Source organism: Pipistrellus hanaki, assembly GCF_964339955.1.
Source record: "Pipistrellus hanaki genome assembly, chromosome: 8".
Taxonomy (NCBI): domain Eukaryota; kingdom Metazoa; phylum Chordata; class Mammalia; order Chiroptera; family Vespertilionidae; genus Pipistrellus; species Pipistrellus hanaki.
In genome coordinates, this window is record NC_140510.1 from 67,109,092 (window position 1) to 67,126,919 (window position 17,828).

At 54.1% G+C, this 17,828-nt stretch overlaps 1 protein-coding gene across 3 annotated transcripts; it reads right to left on the reverse strand.

The window, feature by feature from the left end:
* Positions 1 to 1,077: 1,077 nt before the first annotated feature.
* On the reverse strand, positions 1,078 to 16,393 carry STK11IP (serine/threonine kinase 11 interacting protein). 3 transcript variants are annotated; one of them, XM_084892482.1, is made up of 25 exons: positions 16,276 to 16,393; positions 16,035 to 16,120; positions 13,870 to 14,075; positions 13,595 to 13,669; positions 13,281 to 13,376; positions 12,807 to 12,914; positions 12,617 to 12,688; positions 10,935 to 11,061; positions 10,546 to 10,649; positions 10,337 to 10,432; positions 10,054 to 10,095; positions 9,726 to 9,860; positions 9,468 to 9,552; positions 8,584 to 8,901; positions 8,237 to 8,442; positions 7,812 to 7,928; positions 7,546 to 7,723; positions 4,988 to 5,221; positions 4,767 to 4,870; positions 3,681 to 3,778; positions 3,402 to 3,580; positions 3,103 to 3,184; positions 2,858 to 2,928; positions 2,134 to 2,363; positions 1,078 to 1,459 (listed from the first exon to the last, which is right to left on the reverse strand). In XM_084892482.1, the coding sequence occupies exons 2-25, from the start codon at positions 16,093 to 16,095 to the stop codon at positions 1,310 to 1,312; spliced, it is 3,174 nt and encodes a 1,057-aa protein (XP_084748608.1). In that variant the 5' UTR covers positions 16,096 to 16,120; positions 16,276 to 16,393; the 3' UTR covers positions 1,078 to 1,309. The 3 variants fall into 3 exon arrangements, with proteins under 3 accessions (XP_084748608.1, XP_084748606.1, XP_084748607.1); XM_084892480.1 differs by lacking the exon at positions 16,276 to 16,393 and having other exon boundaries at positions 10,935 to 10,997; positions 16,035 to 16,119; XM_084892481.1 differs by lacking the exons at positions 16,035 to 16,120; positions 16,276 to 16,393 and adding an exon at positions 15,922 to 15,943 and having other exon boundaries at positions 10,935 to 10,997.
* Positions 16,394 to 17,828: the final 1,435 nt, after the last annotated feature.

A 17,828-nucleotide genomic window follows, 5' to 3' on the forward strand; every position in this document is an offset into this window, starting at 1 on the left:
GCCACACACACACTCAGCCCGAGCCCAGCTTTGGGGCTCAAGGGCAGCTTGACTTGAGTCCCCAACACACCTTCCCCAGCCCTCACCAGGGCAGGGCCCGTCTACGCAAGTATGTGGGTGCCACTACTGCAGTGCTCATTCTTGGGGACAAGAAGCAGATCCCGCTAGGCTAGCTCAAGTCAGAATGGGGATACATGTAGTTAGGACCCTTTCAGTGGCTCATATTTGCTCCAATTAGCTTAAGCTAAAAAGAAAAGAGGTGTCCCTTCGCTCAGCGGTCACCAACCTTTCTGACCTCACAGACCTCCAGTGGTCCATGGACCACCAGTTGGCGGCCGCTGCCTTAGCTCACATCACCTGAAAGTCCAGGGTTACTTGCCTCCAGGCACGGTTGGGCCAGGGGGCTCCAAGGACACCACCAGCACTTGTCCCTGCTCACTCCCCGTCAGCTCGCTCTTCTCTGCATGTTCCAGTTCCAGCAAAGCTCTCCCCTCAGGCCAGGGGCTGCAGGCTCATCCTCTCAGCAACCCGCATGGGGAAACTTGCTTCTTTCTTGATCGCACCAAAAGGTCTGGGTGTTGGCAGGCCAAACGGGCTACATGAGCATTCCTGAACCAACCACCGGGGCCACGAAGACAGAGGTCAAGGAGTGGGGTCAACCTCACCTGGCCCCTCACGGAGTGAGGCAGTGCTGACAGAAGGCAGGAGCAGAAACCACCAGATGCCAACCCCAACTCCACGTACCCTCTCTCCAGTCACCCTCTCATGTCAGCCCCCACCGCCAATGGCCGGAGGTCCTCACCAGTTCCCAAATGCATTTCAGGAGTGAGAATCTAACTGGCCCAGCTACTTGTTAGGCAGTGATTTTCAGGCTGAGCCGCATACCAGGCGCTGTGTACTGAGGACTGGTGCCCATGGGTCAGCAGTCCCACTTGATCCCATCATGAGGCCAGAGGAGGACTGAGGCAGAGTTTCACAGGAAAAACAAGGCTGCCTGGGCCCCTCACTGGGCGCGGCAATTCCTGTCAGAAGATGTAGAAGAACCACAGGCCTCCCATCCAAATACACTCATGACCTCTAGAATGGAAATAGCTTTACTGATACCTGAGAAAAAGTGCAGAAGGAACATTCCTATGGCCACTTAGCCTGTCCCCTTGGATCAGGTCATCCAGAAGCCTGACCATTTCTCTCTCCCTTCCCTGGAGCCGTGGGTCATTTGGGGCCCAGACCCTGGGGAAGTCCACAGCCAGAGCCTGGAGAACACCTGTGGCCAGGCTCCTGCGGCCAGGGTGGGGCCCGAGTGGAGGCTTCACCGGTCAAGGTCCAGAGTATCTTGGGTCACAGTTCGGAGGCCAATGGAAAACAGCTGCTCCCAGGGCTCCCGGATCCAGGCCAGCAGGGGTGTCAGCTGCTCTGGACACACGACACGGAGTGCCCAGAAACTCTCAAGCCGGGACACCTGGCAGACCAAGAGTGGCGAGTGAGACTCAGAGGACCACACCAGAGAAGGGGCAGGAGGTCTCAGGGAAGACCGCTGCCCCCTTGCTCCTGGCCTCTCCCCTTCCCCAAGCCAGCGTCACTCCCCATAAACGATGCTGACTTTTCAAACAGAACCCCACCAATGCTTACTGAAGGCCCCCACTGTCTTCCCTGTTTTCCAGAATGGAAGTTCTGGAGTCAATTCCAAGGAACCGCTTGGGGTTCAGTTCCTAGCTCTATCACCTGTGACCTGGGCAAGCTAGTTAACATCCCAAAACTGCAGTTTCCCACCAGTATTAGGACTAATGATGGGACCTCCTCACGTGCAGGTTGTAAAGGTTAACTGGCTGGCAGCAGGGCCCAATCAAATGCAAACCCCAGGGAGCAGCCACCGCTGGGTGCTTCACTCAAGCTAACACAAGGCTGGGCTCCAAGTTCATGGTGTCTCCACAGCCTACAGCTGCCCACCCTCCTCCCACTTGCTCTGGTCCAAACCCACTGAGCCTCCCAGGTCCTTGTACCCTACTTCTCTGTTCTCCCCATACTGCCCCCATTCCTAGTCTTCCTAGACCCATTTCCCACACCACAAACCACCTCTGCATGACCCACCCCCCACTCTCTCTCACACACTCACATAAACACGTGCACACACACCTCATCGTAGAAGACCAGCCGCAGGTCCTCCGGGGCCGTGCGATAGAGCAGCACTGAGCTCAAGCTGCTGAGTGGCTGCTGCTCCCTGACACACAAGGAGGGGCCGGGCCCCGAGGGCAGGGCCTTCTCAGAGGCTTCGCCAGATGACGCCTGGGACCCTACAAGGTCCTCATCTAACAGGTACAAGGTGGACAGAGTCAGCAGCAGGGACACAGGACAGGTCGTGGGGCCTGCAGTAAGAGAGGCAGGGTGGGGATGAGTGCGAGGCTGCAGAGAAGCCCAGACCCTGTGGCCAAGGCCCAGGGCGTGGGAGAAGAGGGCGAGCCGCACTGCAATGGCCACAAAGCAACTAAGCCTCTGGAACAAATGTCAGGGACCTCTGGCCTCCAAAACCTCTGAGGCCTAAGTCAAAGGAAGCCTGTCCACCACCCACCTGACTCAGAAAGGAGGATCCACTCTCGCCTCCCCCACTCCCCACTCCCTCCCATACCCTCCTCCTCCCCCCCAGGATGAGGCAGAGCAGACCCAGCCAACCTGCTCCCCATCACAGTGATGGGCACAAGAGCAAAGGTTTCTGGGCACTTCTCGGCCCCACCCAGAGAGGCTGGGGACACGGAGGGGGCTACTGGGTATGCCCAGGAGTGACAGAAGTCCAGATGCCAGGAACTGAGAATTGCTACCAGGACAGGAAGGCCTGGGAGAAGATGGGGTACAGCAGCCTCACCGTCCACCAGGAACACTTGAAGGTAGAAGAACCGGGAAGGCTCTGAGGAAGAGTCTCCTTCCAGTAGTGGCCTGCGGGGAAGATGGCAGCCCCAGGAGAGAGTGGTCAGCTGGAGGGGGGAGGGGGAGTCACAGGAGGGGCAGACAAGGAGGAAGAGCCAGGCCTCGGGGCCTGAGGTCAGGTGGCCTGTGCTCTAAGAGCAGCTGTTGGAGACCAACCCCAGCCTCACCCTCCCACCGACTCACCAGAATCGGTGCTCTGGGGTCACCTCCTCCTCGGTGGCACTGACGCTGCTCCTCCAGGCTGGGGGCAGAGACTGCAAGACATCTGGACGGTGCCAGCCAGAGACAGGAAGCCCTCGTGACACCATCTCCTCTATCCCAACTTCACTGCCTCTCAGCACCTTCCCCTTCTCCGTATTTCCAGATTCCAGGAACTCCTCCGAGAGGGGAGTTTCATTACCCATGTGTCTCAGCTGTGGGTGGACCTATGACCCTCGGCCTGCCCTGCCTGCCTCTCCCTTCCTCTCCCTTCCCTCTCTCACCAGTGAGTTCCTCTAGGAAGGCTCGGCAATGCTTGGCATCTCGGGGCAGCAGGACACAGCAGCCCGCTCCAGCTGCCCACTCCAGCCGCAGGCTCTGTCCTGCCAGGCCCAGCTCTATGCAGCTCAGATCCTGCAGGGGAATGGCCAGGGTTGGCTGCAGCCAGCTAGCTGGAGGCCCGCTGCGGAGAGAGGAGGGGCAGAGTGGCGGGAAAGAGAAGCGTGAAGTGAGACCCACGGGGGAACCCTGACCCTTTCCTGGCCACGGCCCCGTTCACTCACCAGATCTCCCCTGTCACTTTCAGCACATAAAGCCTGTGGTCAGACACGACCACGAGACACAGACACTCCCCAGGGTGGCCTGCCAATGCCAGTGGCACCTGAAGAGCAAAGGAAGTTGATGAGAAACAGAGAGGACCAGGAAGGCAGCTGCCAGATGGAGAGCCGAGCTCCTGTGACAGCACCTTCAGCCTGCCCCTCCCCACTCATCCATCCCGGCCTCTCCATTGGCCACGCTGTCCATCCCACAGCCCCTGCTCTCCAGCCTCTGCCAGACCAATTGTTCTAAAACATAAAACTGGGTGCCACTGCCCTGCTCCCAACCCTTCAGGGGCTCCCATGGCCTTTGGGAGCAAATCCAAACTCCTTAGCTGACACACGAGGTTGCTCCTGAACTGGCCCCTGCCTGCCGGTCCAGACTCCTCTTGGTCACGATTCCCCCACATTCTGGCTGCCCCCATCAGGGCAGTTCTCCCCACTATTACTCTCTCAAGTCTCCATGCATGTGTTGCTTCCTTTTCCTAGAGCATCCATCCTCTGCAACTCAACCTTTAGGACTGGCTTAGCCATCACCTCCTCAGGAAGGGGCAGCTTCCCTAAACCTCCTCAGGCTGGATCAGAAGCCCTTCTAGGGCCTTTGCCTGATCCCAGCACTTTTGCATCACGTGGTCATTGTCTGTTTCTCACACGGGAATGTAAGACAGAGGACAAGACTGATTTACTCTCGCTCCTTTGAGTCCAGCACATGCTAGGTGCTCAGCCTAGAGTCCAAAAGCACCCTGTTTTTACAGCAATGACAGGAGGTCCACTTGCTGAGGCCAGGTGCTGGTTGGGCAGTTTACAGACCTGACTCTCCCTGTTGCTACCACACTCTGAAAGGTTAAGTATTGTTCCCCTTACAGAGGAGTGACAACAGAGACTCAAACGCCAAGGACCGAGTCCACAGACACACAGCAAGTGGCTGCTGAAGCCAAGCGGGAAGCCAGACCTAGCAGTTCCAGAGCAACAGCTTAAGACGCGGTTGGCTGTGATGGAACGAGCAGACGCCCTGCTTAGCTAGGGCAGGGGCAGTGCCAGGCTGGCACAGACCTTGATGCAGCACTGGAACTCCTCCTGGGCATCGGTGAACACCTCAACATCCAGGAAGAGCCGGAGTCGGTGGTCCACAGAGCGGAGGCCACAGCGCTCGGGGGCTGGGAACATGCAATGGGCCATCAGCCTGGCCCGGCCGTGCGGCTCCATCTCCCCTCCCGCACTAGCGCCCCTCCCTCCCCCAAACACCAGCCCCGTCTCATTTTGCCGATACTCACGGGGACTGAGGCTCCACCCGTGGCGGTCGAGGGAGCCCAGTGCCTGAGATGGGGTGCTATCAGCCCTGGTGCTGTCGTCACTTTCGCCAGGAGGGTCATCGTGGACTGTGCTGGGGGACTGCGACGAGGCTGGCGGCTGCTCTTCCTGGTTCTCCTCCCCGTTGGGGGTACCCCCGGATAAAGCCAGGAGAACCACATGGTCACTACCACAGTTTGGACACACAGTAGGAGACTCTGGAGGAAGGGATGGGTATAGTCCCCGTGAACTCCCACACAGCACCACAACCCCCCACCATGCTCAGAATGCTCCCCACCCACTCTCAGACTCACCTGGGCCCACATCTCCAGCTTCATACACTACCACCACACACCACCCACCGCGCCCAGCACACCTGCCTCCCTCTGCAGGCCTGGCTGCTAACCACTCACTCCTCATCCAGTGAGGGACAAGCAAACTCAGATCAATGGATCATAGCCCCTCAAAATTCACCGTCATTTCAGGCCTTCTCAGAAAAAGCCAAACTCAACCACAGCCAAATTCTGGTTCCCTCCCACAGCCTGAGCTGGTCGTGAGCCTCGATGCTCTACCAGCAATATCTAAAGCCGCAAATCAACGGACCAGGAAGGCAGGGTACCAAAGATAGGTCCAATTCCAGGCTCCATCACATAAAGGCTATCACCTATGCCGGTGGTCGGCAAACTGCGGCTCTCGAGCCACATGCAGCTCTTTGGCCACTTGAGTGTGGCTCTTCCACAAAATACCAAATGTGGGCACGCATGTACAGTGCGACTGAAACTTTGTGGCCCATGTACAGAAGTCGGTTTTCAGCCTGGGCAAGTCTATTTTGAAGAAGTGGCATTAGCACACTCAAGGGGCCAAAGAGCTGCATGTGGCTAGCAAGCTGCGGTTTGCCAACCACTGATCTTTGCAATATGACAAGTCTCCTCAGCTCTCTGTGCCTGGTTTCTCATCTGTAAGATGGGGATGATGACAGTGCCAATGTGTTTTTTTGGGTGTTTTTTTTTTATATATATATTTTTTATTGATTTTTTTTTTTTTACAGAGAGGAAGAGAAAGTAATAGAGGGTTAGAAACCGATGAGAGAGAAACATCAATCAGCTGCCTCTTGCACACCCCCCACTAGGGGATGTGCCTGCAACCAAGGTACATGCCCTCGACCGGAATCGAACCCAGGACCCTTCAGTCTGCAGGCTGACGCTCTATCCACTGAGCCAAACTGGTTTCGGCCCAATGTGGTTATTTTTAGAGAGAGAAGGGAGAGGGAGATAGAAACATGGATGAGAGAGGAACATGGATCACCTGCCTCCTGCACACCTCCTACTAGGTATTGTGCCCACAACCCGAGCATGTGCCCTGAACAGGAATCAAACTCGTGACCACTGGGTCCGACACTCAACTACTGAGCCACACAGGTCGGGCAACAGTGCCAACCAATCTTATAAGGTTACCAGGATGAGTGAAGGTAATCAGGTAAAGAAGCCAGGACAGGGATCTGCAACAAGAAGCATCTTGGAGCAGCTACAATGTGCTTGGCATGTGCTAGAGCCTTCAAACAACTGACACACCCTTCCCAAGACTTTGTTTAGGGCCCAGCACTGTGCCCGGTGCCTTTCTGTCACACTTAAATCTCCCACCAGCACTTTGGGGCAATTTCTTTCTCATCTCTGTTTGGAAAAAATACCAGAGGCTCAAGCGAAAAGTGAATGGAGCACACAGGGCTGTTCATTAATAATGCTTCCACTGAGGAAACCTCAGGGGCCACAGGACCCCACGGAGGACAGCCAGGGCCCGGGAGGAGGCAGGGCTATTTCCACTACACACACTGCCCTGCTGAGCTTCCGGAGGTTGCAGCCTCCTGGGTAGGCTCAGGGTGAGGTTGGAGAGGGTCCATTTTCTGAGTAAAACTTAAATTCCTGCTCCAGCAGCTGCCAGGAGGAAAGTAATAAAAAGCATGTGTTTCAACATAGGAGTTATCAAGAATATCTTTCTTCTTCAATGTCTTCAAAAACATGGCTTTTTTTTACTGTTCTACAATGGAAAATGTTCTCGTCTTAAAGAACAGAATGCGAAGAGACGCCACAAGGCACAACTCAGTATCTAGCAGCTTCCAAGGTCAGTCAGGAAGGACAATCTCAGCCAACTCCCAAAGCATCTCACTCAACAGCCAGACGTGCTCGGATGGCACCACTGAAACCCAGCAGTGCACTGAGGGCTCATTAGTTTCTATGTCGTTTCTGAAATGTTAGCCAAAAAAGGGGGGAAGCCTCCAGGTTATGAAAAAATAATGACTATGTTTAAATAGTTACAGAGATTGTATTTCCTGGCATTTCAGAGGAGGCAGGGGGAAGGAGATACAATTTCTCCTTTTTTTACTTTTGTAAACGTAGCAGGCAGACGGTTTTATTTTTCCTCCAGGCAAAAAGTGGTCCCCACGCCGTTCTTCCCTGGGGGGCCCCTCCACGCTCCCTCCCTCCAAGCCATTTTCCCCACAACGGCAGGAGGTGCATGGGCAGGAGGTCAAGGGCAGGGCTTATACCTGCATTTTGGAACAGAGGCCTCCAGCCCTCCACACTGTCCGGTTCCAACCTGGTATCCCCCGGCTTGAAATCGTGGCCACAGCGGAGGCACTGGAGTCTGCCCCCCAGCTGGTCCCTTGCTTCCCCCAGCTGATGCTGAACCTTGGTGGCTGCTGGGGTCAACACAGCAAGCAGCTCCTGAAACAGGGCGGCCGGGCACAGCTGTGAGCGGGAGGCCCCCGGCCCTCGGCTTCCAAGCTCCCACCAGCCTCCTGGGCCCCATCACCTGGACGGCGGCTTGGGCGTCAGGCTCTAGCACCACATAGCGACGCAAGTGCCGGTCGGGGCGAAGGTAAGAGAAGCGAAGAGCGAGGACAGGGGGCAAGGGGGGCAGCTCTGAGCCCTGTGAGGAAAGAGGGGACCAGAAAAAAAAAAGATTAAAAAAAAGTAGAGGGATTAGGGTTACATGGAGAGCACAGAGGAAACAATAGCTCTGGACTCCATTAAAGTGCTTTTGCTACCTTCGCGCTCTGGCCCACAAGCTCTGCTCCTGGCCAGCCACCCAAGCTGCCTGGAGCTGCCTCTGGCCCCCAGCTACCTGCTCGATGGTGCAGACTCACAGCCCGGTGCCCAGCACTCAGAGCCATGTAGTCAGAGCTGGCTCCCAGAAAAAGCCCAGCGCCTCCTCCAGAGCCCCCACCCCACACTCACCTCGGGCAGTGGTTCCCTCTGGGCTTCAGGCTCAGGCTCTATTTCAGCTGCCTCCAAACTCTGGAGCTCGAGCCGTTCTAGGGTCTGAGCTGCTTGGAGTTCCACCTCAAACAGGTGCCCGGACGTGACCCGGAGAAAGCGCTCCTTGCCCCGCAAGCCCTGAGGCCCCTCCAGGGGACATACCAGCATGGGGCGACAGAGCTCCGCTGAGGAGAAATCAAGAGAGGGGCCCTGTACGGACAGAAAGGTGCCAAGACTCTGCCCTCCCGGGAGCTGGCCCTCCATCCACAAGGGGTCAGCCGCCCCACTCTCCCAAACACACCACCCTGCAGCCACCAAGAGCTCACCTTCCACTTCCTTCTGCTCCTCCTCCTCCTCCTCCTCTTTTCCCTGCTCCTCAAACTCCTCTTCCGCCTGTGGCTCGGGCCCCTCGCTGACCTCCTCTGCCATTTCCTGTGGCGACTCCTCTGGCAGTGGAGGACTGGGCACAGGCTGGGGGCTCCGTGTGTCCGGGGGCAGTGTGCTGAGGGCGGGAGTCTTAGAGGAAGCCAGAGCGGGCATGCCCGAGGTCTCCAGGTGACTCCTGTACTGCAGCCAGTCCCGGCCAAACTGTTCCCGGAAGCTGTTCATGAGTTCAAGTTCCCGATGCTGCTGCACAAACCGTCCTGGACAGGTGTGTATTGGGGCAGGGCAGGGGAGTTGTGAGGAGAGAGGGAATAAGGCACACAGCTTAGCCAGCCCCGTCCCTGCCGCCACCCTGTGAGTGCCCCTCAGGGTGAAGTAAAAGCCTATGTAACAGGTGGAGGTGGTGAGGGTTCAGAGAGGCTAAAGGCTTCCCAAAGCAACGTGCCCTGAAGCATACTATTCTGTGAAACACCCTGGTCGCATGCCGTTCACAGCCACACCTCATGTACCACTTTGGGAGATTTGCATTACAGAGCGGCACATTTAAGGTCCTACGATGGCCCAGAGGGAGGACACCTATTTGTTTAACCAAGCATGTCCCCAACGTATCTGGCCACGAATGCTTGTGACAGCCCACAGAAGTAATGCTCCCTGTGAAACACTTCGGAAGGTCCTGTCCAGGAGCAGTCTCTTCTCCTTTCCCCAAACTAAGAGGAAAGACTAAGAGGCCCTCCACAGTGCTGCACTCCACCAAACAAAATTCCTACCCAGAGCCCTGGGGAGCGCGGGGCTGGGACACTGGAGGCTGGGGGGAGGGCTGACTTACCAGCCGGGGAGGGGTCCGGAGTCCGGGGCTCTGCGTCCGTGTCGCTGGGTTCTGAGATGCTTGCCCGCCTCACGCGAACTCGGCCCTGAGTGTGGGTAGAGTGATGAAATTCTGTGAAAGCCAGGCCGCCCACCCAACCTGCCCAAAGCACCCTACCCACATACGCAAGGACAAAGCCTTACTATTCTCAGCCCATCAACAACCCAGAGCCCCAGTCCAGGGACCCAACCCCAGACCAAGGCAGCCAAAGACAGTTACCTTCAACTTACGAATCGGGGGCTGGGCCACAACGCCCCCTGAGGAGAGGCTGTCACTCAAGTCAACACCCCCTGAGGTTTCCGTGGTACTCCCCACCGGCCAGGACGGAGTCGGGGCCTCTGAGGATGTGGAGGTCTGGCGTGTGACAACAGGAAAGAGAAAGAGGTCAGAGCCGGAGGAACCTCTGTCCCATCCAAGCTGGCAGAGAGGCGGGACCCGTCTCCAGCCGCCCGGGAGGCCCCTTACCCCGAAACCCTGTTTCCTTCAGCGAGTGTCCTCCCAAGTCAGCCCCTGCTGTCCCACTCCCGCCACTCCCCATCACACTCACCTGAAAATCAGTCAGTAATAGGACCTTCCCATCCAGAAGGAACTGAGCAAAGAGAAGAGGAGGGGGCGGTGTTGGTGGGGGGCCATTTCCCTGGGGTAGCTCCAAGCAAGGGTGGGAGCCCTCCTGGGCCTGTGAGGACCACCAGGCTCAGCAGGTGGTACCAGCATAATAAGCAAGAATAAGCAAGGGGCCCAGAGAGGGGGTGAGAAGAGGCAAGAGGTGCAGGGGCGAGGGCGGCCAGGGCAGGAAAGGGAAAGGGAGCGGATATGGGAAGATCACTCACACCAGAAGCAGCACCCCTGGCCCGGGGTGACAGGTACTGGGCGGTGGCCGCTCGGTGTGCAGGGTGGAACCACAAAGGGTTTCCCTCCAGGTAGAGCTGAGGGACAGGAAGGAGACAGAGGTGGTTTGAGCTTCCCTGTGAGAGGAAGGGCACTGACCACATCAGCACCGGAAGGAGGGAGGGGCGCACAGCTGGCTTCCGAGCCTCACCTTGCGGAGCTCGGCCAGCAGGCACAGCGGTGCCAGTGCCCTGTGTTCTTCCAACAGGTTGTAAGCCACATCGAGGTGCCGCAACTTCTTCAGCTGCTCCAGGCCTGGGGCGGAGGCGGGAAAAGAGGAAGGGCATGTGAGTGAGCGCAAGTGTGGAGGGGGTGGGGGTAGGGCTGGGGGTGCAGTGCGTCCCGGGGGTAGGCTGGGGAGCATGCAGGGGAAAGATAACCCTGGGCACCTCAGACCTGCCGGTGAGCGTGCCTCAGCTCTGAAGGCACCCGGTTCCCTGGCTGCCTGGCCATCCTGAGTCTCACCCTGCCCCGGTCCCCTCCATGTTTGCCCCACCCTCCCCTACTCCCTGCCTACCACCACCGCACTCCCCCACTCACCGTGCAGGCCCTGGAGCTCATTGCCTCGCAGTATCAGGGTCCCCAGAGTAGCTCCTGAGGGTCCTATTCTCGGCACCAAACACAGGTGGTTATAGGAGATGTCCAGGTGGTAGAGCTCGGACAAGTCCTGGGAGGAAGCGGGTGACAAAGATCTCCTTGACCAAACTCTTAGGCTCCTCTAAGCCCTCTTCTCCACTAGGCCTTACCCTTGGCCTGTGAAACTGCAGACTCTCAGCACAAACGATTTCATCTACCCATCCTCCCCGCCACGTTAAACTTGAACAGGTACTAGTTTAGTTTCTGATAGCTCAAGCCCAAGGATGGCGACTCCAGCCCCCTTACATTCCTGCCGGGGGAAACTCAAGGCTGCCAAGAAAACTGGGTTTGTTCCAGCCAGCATCTAAAGATAGGGCCCGTCTCCCAGCTTCCGTGGGGTTAGAGGCCTAACTGTGGCAAGTGCCAGTTAACAATCCCAGACAGGTTGGTTTCACAATGTCCCCTTCCTGCCTTTTTTTTTTTTTTTTTTTAAGATATTTTTATTGATTTCAGAGAGGAAGGGAGAGAGACTGACAGAGATACTAGTAGAAACATCAATGATGACAGAGAATCATCGATCAGCTGCTTCCTGCATGCCCCCAACTGGGGATCAAGCCTGCAACACGGGCACATGCCCTTGACCAGAACCAAACCGGGCTGATGCTCTATCCACTGAGCAAAACCAGGTAGGGCCCCTTCCTGCTTTTTGTAAAATTCTACTTCCCTGACTTCAGAGGAACCTGACTAGAGTCTGGCCAAGGACAGAATCTGCTCCCGCTAGCCCCCTCCCCATCTCCTCACTCCCACTTTAACGTGTCCAATTACCTCTGCAAAACCGAACTGGAGTTCAGTTCATGCTGAAGAGTTTATTACCGATTAGGAGTTTTACTACTGATTAAATACCATAATAGTTTATTACTTAATAAACTACTACAATAGTTTATTATTATTAAAACCTGTTCTTACCACTTTAACCTGTGTCTGGCTTTCTCTTTCGCAGGGAGACACGAGAGAAGGGTTCTTCACTGTCATCACAAGAGCCACCCTTTTATGGGCTAGGCACTGAGCTAAGCAGCATCAGATACTCTTCATAATCATTCCAATATAAAAGTGCGTACTCCGGCCCCGGTCAGTGTGCTCAGTGGTTAGAGCACCAGCCTGCACACCAAAGGGCATATACCTGGGTTGCAGTTTCAATACCCTCCCCAGTCACAGCGCATGCCGAAATCATCCAGTAGAATGTGGAAGGCAACCAATCAATGTTTCTCTCACATCGATGTATCTCTCCCCCTCATTCTCTCCCTTCCACTCTAAAAATTAACCAATGGAAAAAATATCCTCGGGTGAGGATTAAAGAAAAAAAAGCCAAACAAAAAAGTTTCCACTCCTGTTGTTTCCACTTTTCTGGTGAAGAAAAACTGAGATGTTAACTAATTTGTCCCAAGTCACACAGGGATTAGGAGCTGAGATTTGAATACTAGTTTGTCTTATGCTGAGCCTGAGTCCCCACACAACACTGCCTCACAGGACATAGCTCCATCCAACAGGCAAGGGCACGTGGGAGCAAAACTGGGTCCAGGAGAGGTCAGAGCAGAACGGTTAGAAGCCCCAGGGGCATCAGTTCCAGACAAACTGCTCACACTCACCATCAGGAAGTCCTTGCAGCCCTGGAGTTGATTGTGGCTCAGGTTCAAGAAGCGCAGAGCTGACAAGAGTCGCTGAGGAGGATGGGAAGAGGAAACAGAGGATCGGACACCTCCAGGCAGCCAGCTGGCCCCTCTCCCTAAACACCCATCCCTGTCCTTCCCCAAGCCCCCTTCCCTCTGAGGCACTCACCAGGGAGCTGTCTAACGCAGTCAGTGCATTGTAACTGAAGTCGGCGGAAAGCAGAGCCAGCCAGGGCAGGGCAGAGCAGAGGTCGCCACCGCAGGCTGAGAGGAGCTCCTGAGACAAGGTGCTCAGTCACCTCCATTCTCTCCTCCCCACACCAAGGCCTCACTTTATGGCCCAGCCATTCATTCATTCCTTATATGCTGAGTTCAGACTGAGTACAGACTGAAAGAGAGCCCAGGGCCCTATCCTCAAGGCATCCACTGTGGGGAGAGTAAGGTGACAGAGAGGAGAATATATAATATAATATGGTAGGTGTGACTATGAATATATGGACAGGTACAGAGTGTTGTGGGAGCACAGTGGAGGGAGGAAGTACACTGTCCAGAGGGAAGTGGGAGGCAGGAGCAGGGAAGGCTGCAGAGAAGGGGCAATGTCAGAGTTTGGTCCTGTATCTGGACCCACCCCCATCCTCCTTACTTCTAATGTCTGGATGCTCCTGGTGCAAATCAGGGTCTCCAGCTGGGAATAGATGCCACGGAGGCCGTGAAGGCAGTGGACAGGGACACCTCGGAGCTACAGCAAAGGAAGGGAAGAAGGAAAAGATGACAAAGCCAACTACGGTTCAGGGAAGCATTAAGTGGTAAAGAGAGTAGATGCCACATTGCTGCAGAGCAACGGGCACTCTCAGGCCGGCCCCTCCTCCACCAAAAGAAGCCACCTCTCTTTCCCATCCTCAAATGACTGCCTCAAGCTGGGTTTCTAGTGTTGCAATATCCCCCAATGCTCCATACCTCCAGCTGCCGAAGGGACTTGAAGGGAAAAATCTTGATGGGCCCTGGGAGGCCAGGACCAGGGACATGGACCAGCTAAAAGGAAAAACATTCAGGTCAGTGAGGTTGGGCACGTCTCCTTTTCCTTGGCACGTCTTTCTTAGCCCAGCCACCCATAGCTCTCACACCTTTTGGATCTGAGCCCGGCAGGTTTCTTGCACCCATGCACACCCCAGTCCCACCTCCACTATTCTCCCGGGCTTTTCGTATATCCTGCCCCGTCCCCATCCCAGAACCTTGAGTGAAAGCGTTTTCTGCAGCACATCGAAGAGGAACTGAAGCTGGAGGATGACAGGGGAGTCGGTGGGGTGGGAGGGCAGAGCCACAAAGCCTGTCTGGCCAGGGCCCCATGGCCCCAGGTACAGCTCAAATACGTGGTTCAGCTGCTGCAGTGTGGCAGTCAGCAGGCTCAGTGTGCTACAGCCAGACAGGACCACGTCCCCTGCAGGGAGAGGGGGACAGGAAGGAGGACATAAGGGAAGGGTCTTTCCCTTTATTCTGAGACTTTGTGACCCCCCCACACACACACACACCCACTCCAATCTATACTGTAGGATCCGACTTTTTATCTTCTTCTCACTTAAAAATCCTCAAAGGCTCCTCTATCTAAAAAAAAAAAAAAAAAAAAAAAAAGCTTTTCTAAATTTCCTTTTCCCTTCTGCTCAAAAGTGCCTGCTCTACTCACACTGCTGGAGACAGAGTCAACCTGGTTCATTTTCTGACAAAACCCTTCCAGCTTGACACCCCTAGGCAGTTTTCTCAATACTCGCCGCTCTTTTTATGTAAAAACTAACAGGGTGTTTTTTGGGTTTTTTTCCTTTTCTGATTGCAAAAGTAATATGCACACTTACAGAAACTCTCAAACAGTACTAAAATGCATGACACAGAAAGAATAACCACTCATGACAGCACCAAGGTACTGCTCTCTCTGGTAAAACTGTTCTCTCCAATGAGACTGTCACCCTTCAGGGAATCTTTTGGTCTTCGCCCCATGTACCTAAAAAAGTGCAACTATATGCTAGGCATGGAGAATTTTTTTTTTTTTTTACCTTTTTAAAAAATATAAGGATACAGTCAAAGGATGTCCTAGCAATAGTACAAATAAGTAAATAAGTCCCCCTAAAACCCTTCACCCAGTTTCCCCAATGGTTACATTCATATATAGTACATTATCAAAACCAGAAAAATTGGCCTTGGTACAAGGTATACTTATAGTCCTATGTCATGTCATACGTGTAGATTCCTAAAGCCAACATCACAATAAAGATACCAAACTATTCCATTACCACAAAGATCTCCCTCCTACTACCTCTTTTTACCCACACAATCATCCCTAACCCCTGGAGCCAAGTCAGACTTTTGCTGAATAAATGAACAAATCCCATAACCTTGCATGAAAGATTTTCTGTCCCAGACACTAGATACAGACATGGTTCAAGGACTCTTCCCACCCTCAAAGAGCCTCCCAATCTAGAAGAGCAGATTAGATCTGTGCACAGTTAATTACACAAGCCTGTTTTAACTGCTACAAAGAGAGATTTCACAGAGACCATTTATGGGAGTGCAGTGGTGGAAGGCACCTACCATTAATTGAGTAATATGTGCCAGACAACTGTTACTTCATTTAAACTTCACCAAAATCTCCTAAAGAACAATATTAACGCCCTCCCCTTACAAATAAAGAAATGGGGGCTCAGAAAATCACTGGTAGGAAGCTGCTACTTCTGTGTGATCTCAAAGCCAACACTGTTCTAACCTCAACTAATGCCAAACATGTGCTGAACAACTATTATGGCTCCACTGTGTCCAGGCACTGAGAAGTGCTATTATAATAACAGTTACCAATTTTGAGCACTTACAATATACTCAAACACTGTACTAAAGGCTTCATGTGAATTAGAATTAATCCCCACAACCACCTTTAAATACAATCATTATGCCATTCTGCTGGTGAGAAAAACAGGCTAAAAACACTTAACACAATGAAGCCAAGTATGAAAGGGAGTTGGGATTCCAAATCACGTGGGTCTGACTTCCAATCTCGTGCTTTTAACGATGCTATACTTAGGTCCTCGCCACACAACAGTGATTAGGCCCAGTGTCTGGTCTCGAGGGGCTTACAGCCAAGTAAGGATCGCCTTCCTGTGAGAGTATCGGAGGGCGCATGGAGGAAGTGGCAGTGAAGCTTGGCCGGGAAGGATGGCTAAGGTTTAAACTGTCAAAGACAAAGGACACTAGGCAACAGCGAACAAACCCGAAGGCGTAAGGAAAGTGACACACACACACACCCTCGTGACTCTAAACAGCTGTAACAACTCCTGACTCTTCAGGGGGAGTGGCTCTGGAAGGCAGCAAGCACCCAACCTGGCCCCATCTCCAGCTCACCCGGAAGTCCCCTCACCTGATTCCCGCAGCAGCCCCGCGAGCTTCCACAATAAGGAGTCCCGCGGGGCCGTTGTCATGGCCACGGGACGCTGGGGGCGGAGCCTGTAGAAAGAGGAAGCGAAAGAGCCTCAGGTGGGTGGTACTGCCCAAAGGCCAGGATGTCCTTGCAAACCGAGGCCTCGCGCGGAAAAATAAAGCAAGAAAGAGGCTAAGAGCCTCCTCCATGAGGAGCACGAGGCCTGGCCAGCCAGACTCACCCCGCCGGGCGATCCGCTCCCCGGCTCTGCAGCCCGGCGCCCAGCGCGGAGAGACGGGAAGTACCACCCCGGAAAAAAAAGCCCGATGGAGGGAGAACCGGAAAGCACGCCTCCGTTGCCGGAAAGCACGCCCTACGTCGTGCACAAGTGTCGGCTGGGGGCGTGCTCGCTGCTGCAGGCGGAGGCTGGCCTTGGGGCGGAGCTGCCTGTGCCCCGACCGTGTTCCAGAGCTGGGCCCCCAACACCTCCGCCCCTCGGTGGGCTCCTCACCGCCTGGGGCGGCCGCTGGGCTGGTCCAGGCCCCTCCGAGCCAGCGAGGAAAACCCGACCGGCTGTTTGCAAACTGGGAGGGGAAGCAGAGTTGCGAGAAATGGAATTTGCTGTTAGGAAAAGACGCCTCCAAAGCGAATTGCAATGAAAGGAGAACGTGTCTTCCACAGCAAGTGAAAGAGCTGGGGTTAAAAGGAGACATATGTAAAACTTTAGACAATTAAAAAAAGAAAGAAAAAGAAAGAGCTGGGGTTGGCGGAGGTGCCACTTCTGGGGTTCCTTTGGCACTTTTTCCTAAATCCCCCTCCAAACTCTGGTGGTTTTGTGTTTTTTTCCTTCAGCAATATCAGGCTCACATTAGTGATTGGTAATGTTCTACTTGCATCCCGTCCTTTGTTTTTATGGTGCTTCACCTCATCTGAAAATTATAACAAATTAGCGGCACGTGGACCATGCTTGACGTGTTAGGGAAAAGGGGACCCGGCCCTGAGCGCGTCTACCTAGTGTTGCAGGTGGTGTGCGGGTTCTTGATTTACTGCAGGAAAGATCTCACAGTATGAGTCCTGATGATTTTTAAATTTTTAAAGTTGGGGGCAGTGAAACAAGAAAGAGCCTAGGATAGGAGAGGAACTAGGCGGAAAAATGAACCTAGGCTGGGCTGCTTTGGCTCACTAAGAAGTCAGAGAAAAGGGGCCTTGGGACGGGTTCAGGGAGTTAGCCAGGGAGTTGTCCATTGCCCCTGGTTGCAAGTCTCCTGGGGTCCCTCGGGGTTTAGGAGATGCATGTTTTGGGGGGCAGAAGAAGGGAAAAGGGAAAGGAGCCAGCTGTGCTTCTAGGAGGGAGACTGCACCCTGGGTCCTTAATCTTGAGGCTTTTATCTCTCTCTTGCTTGGAGGACTCTTACCCTGTTTCCCCGAAAATAAGACAGTGTCTTATATTAATTTTTGCTCCCAAAGATACGCTAGGTCTTATTTTCAGGGGATGTCTTATTTTTCCATGAAGAAGAATACAGTACACATTTATTGTTGAATGAAAATAAAGGAAATTTATTACCTGTATATGGTACGGTAGTACGGTGGTTGTCAACACAAACCAGACAAACTGTGAATCCTACAGTATTAAGAATTTACTCATTTATTCAATGACAATCATGTCATCATCTTCTGGAACATCATCATAACAATCCAATTCCTGAATTTCCTGGTGAATTTCTTGTGACTCCATTTCTTTCAGAATCAGTGGACCAAATCTCTCATGTTTAGCCTGGGGGGGGGGGCCTTATT

Excerpts from the sequence above, each read along its gene's own strand:
- STK11IP (XM_084892482.1), bottom strand. The coding sequence starts at position 16,095 with ATGACAACGGCCCCGCGGGACTCCTTATTGTGGAAGCTCGCGGGGCTG. Across the intron at positions 5,222-7,545 it reads GCCTCTGTTCCAAAATGCAG|AGTCTCCTACTGTGTGTCCA; the intron begins GTATAAGCCCTG and ends CCCTTCCTCCAG. Across the intron at positions 4,871-4,987 it reads CGGGTGGAGCCTCAGTCCCC|CCCCCGAGCGCTGTGGCCTC; the intron begins GTGAGTATCGGC and ends GCATGTTCCCAG.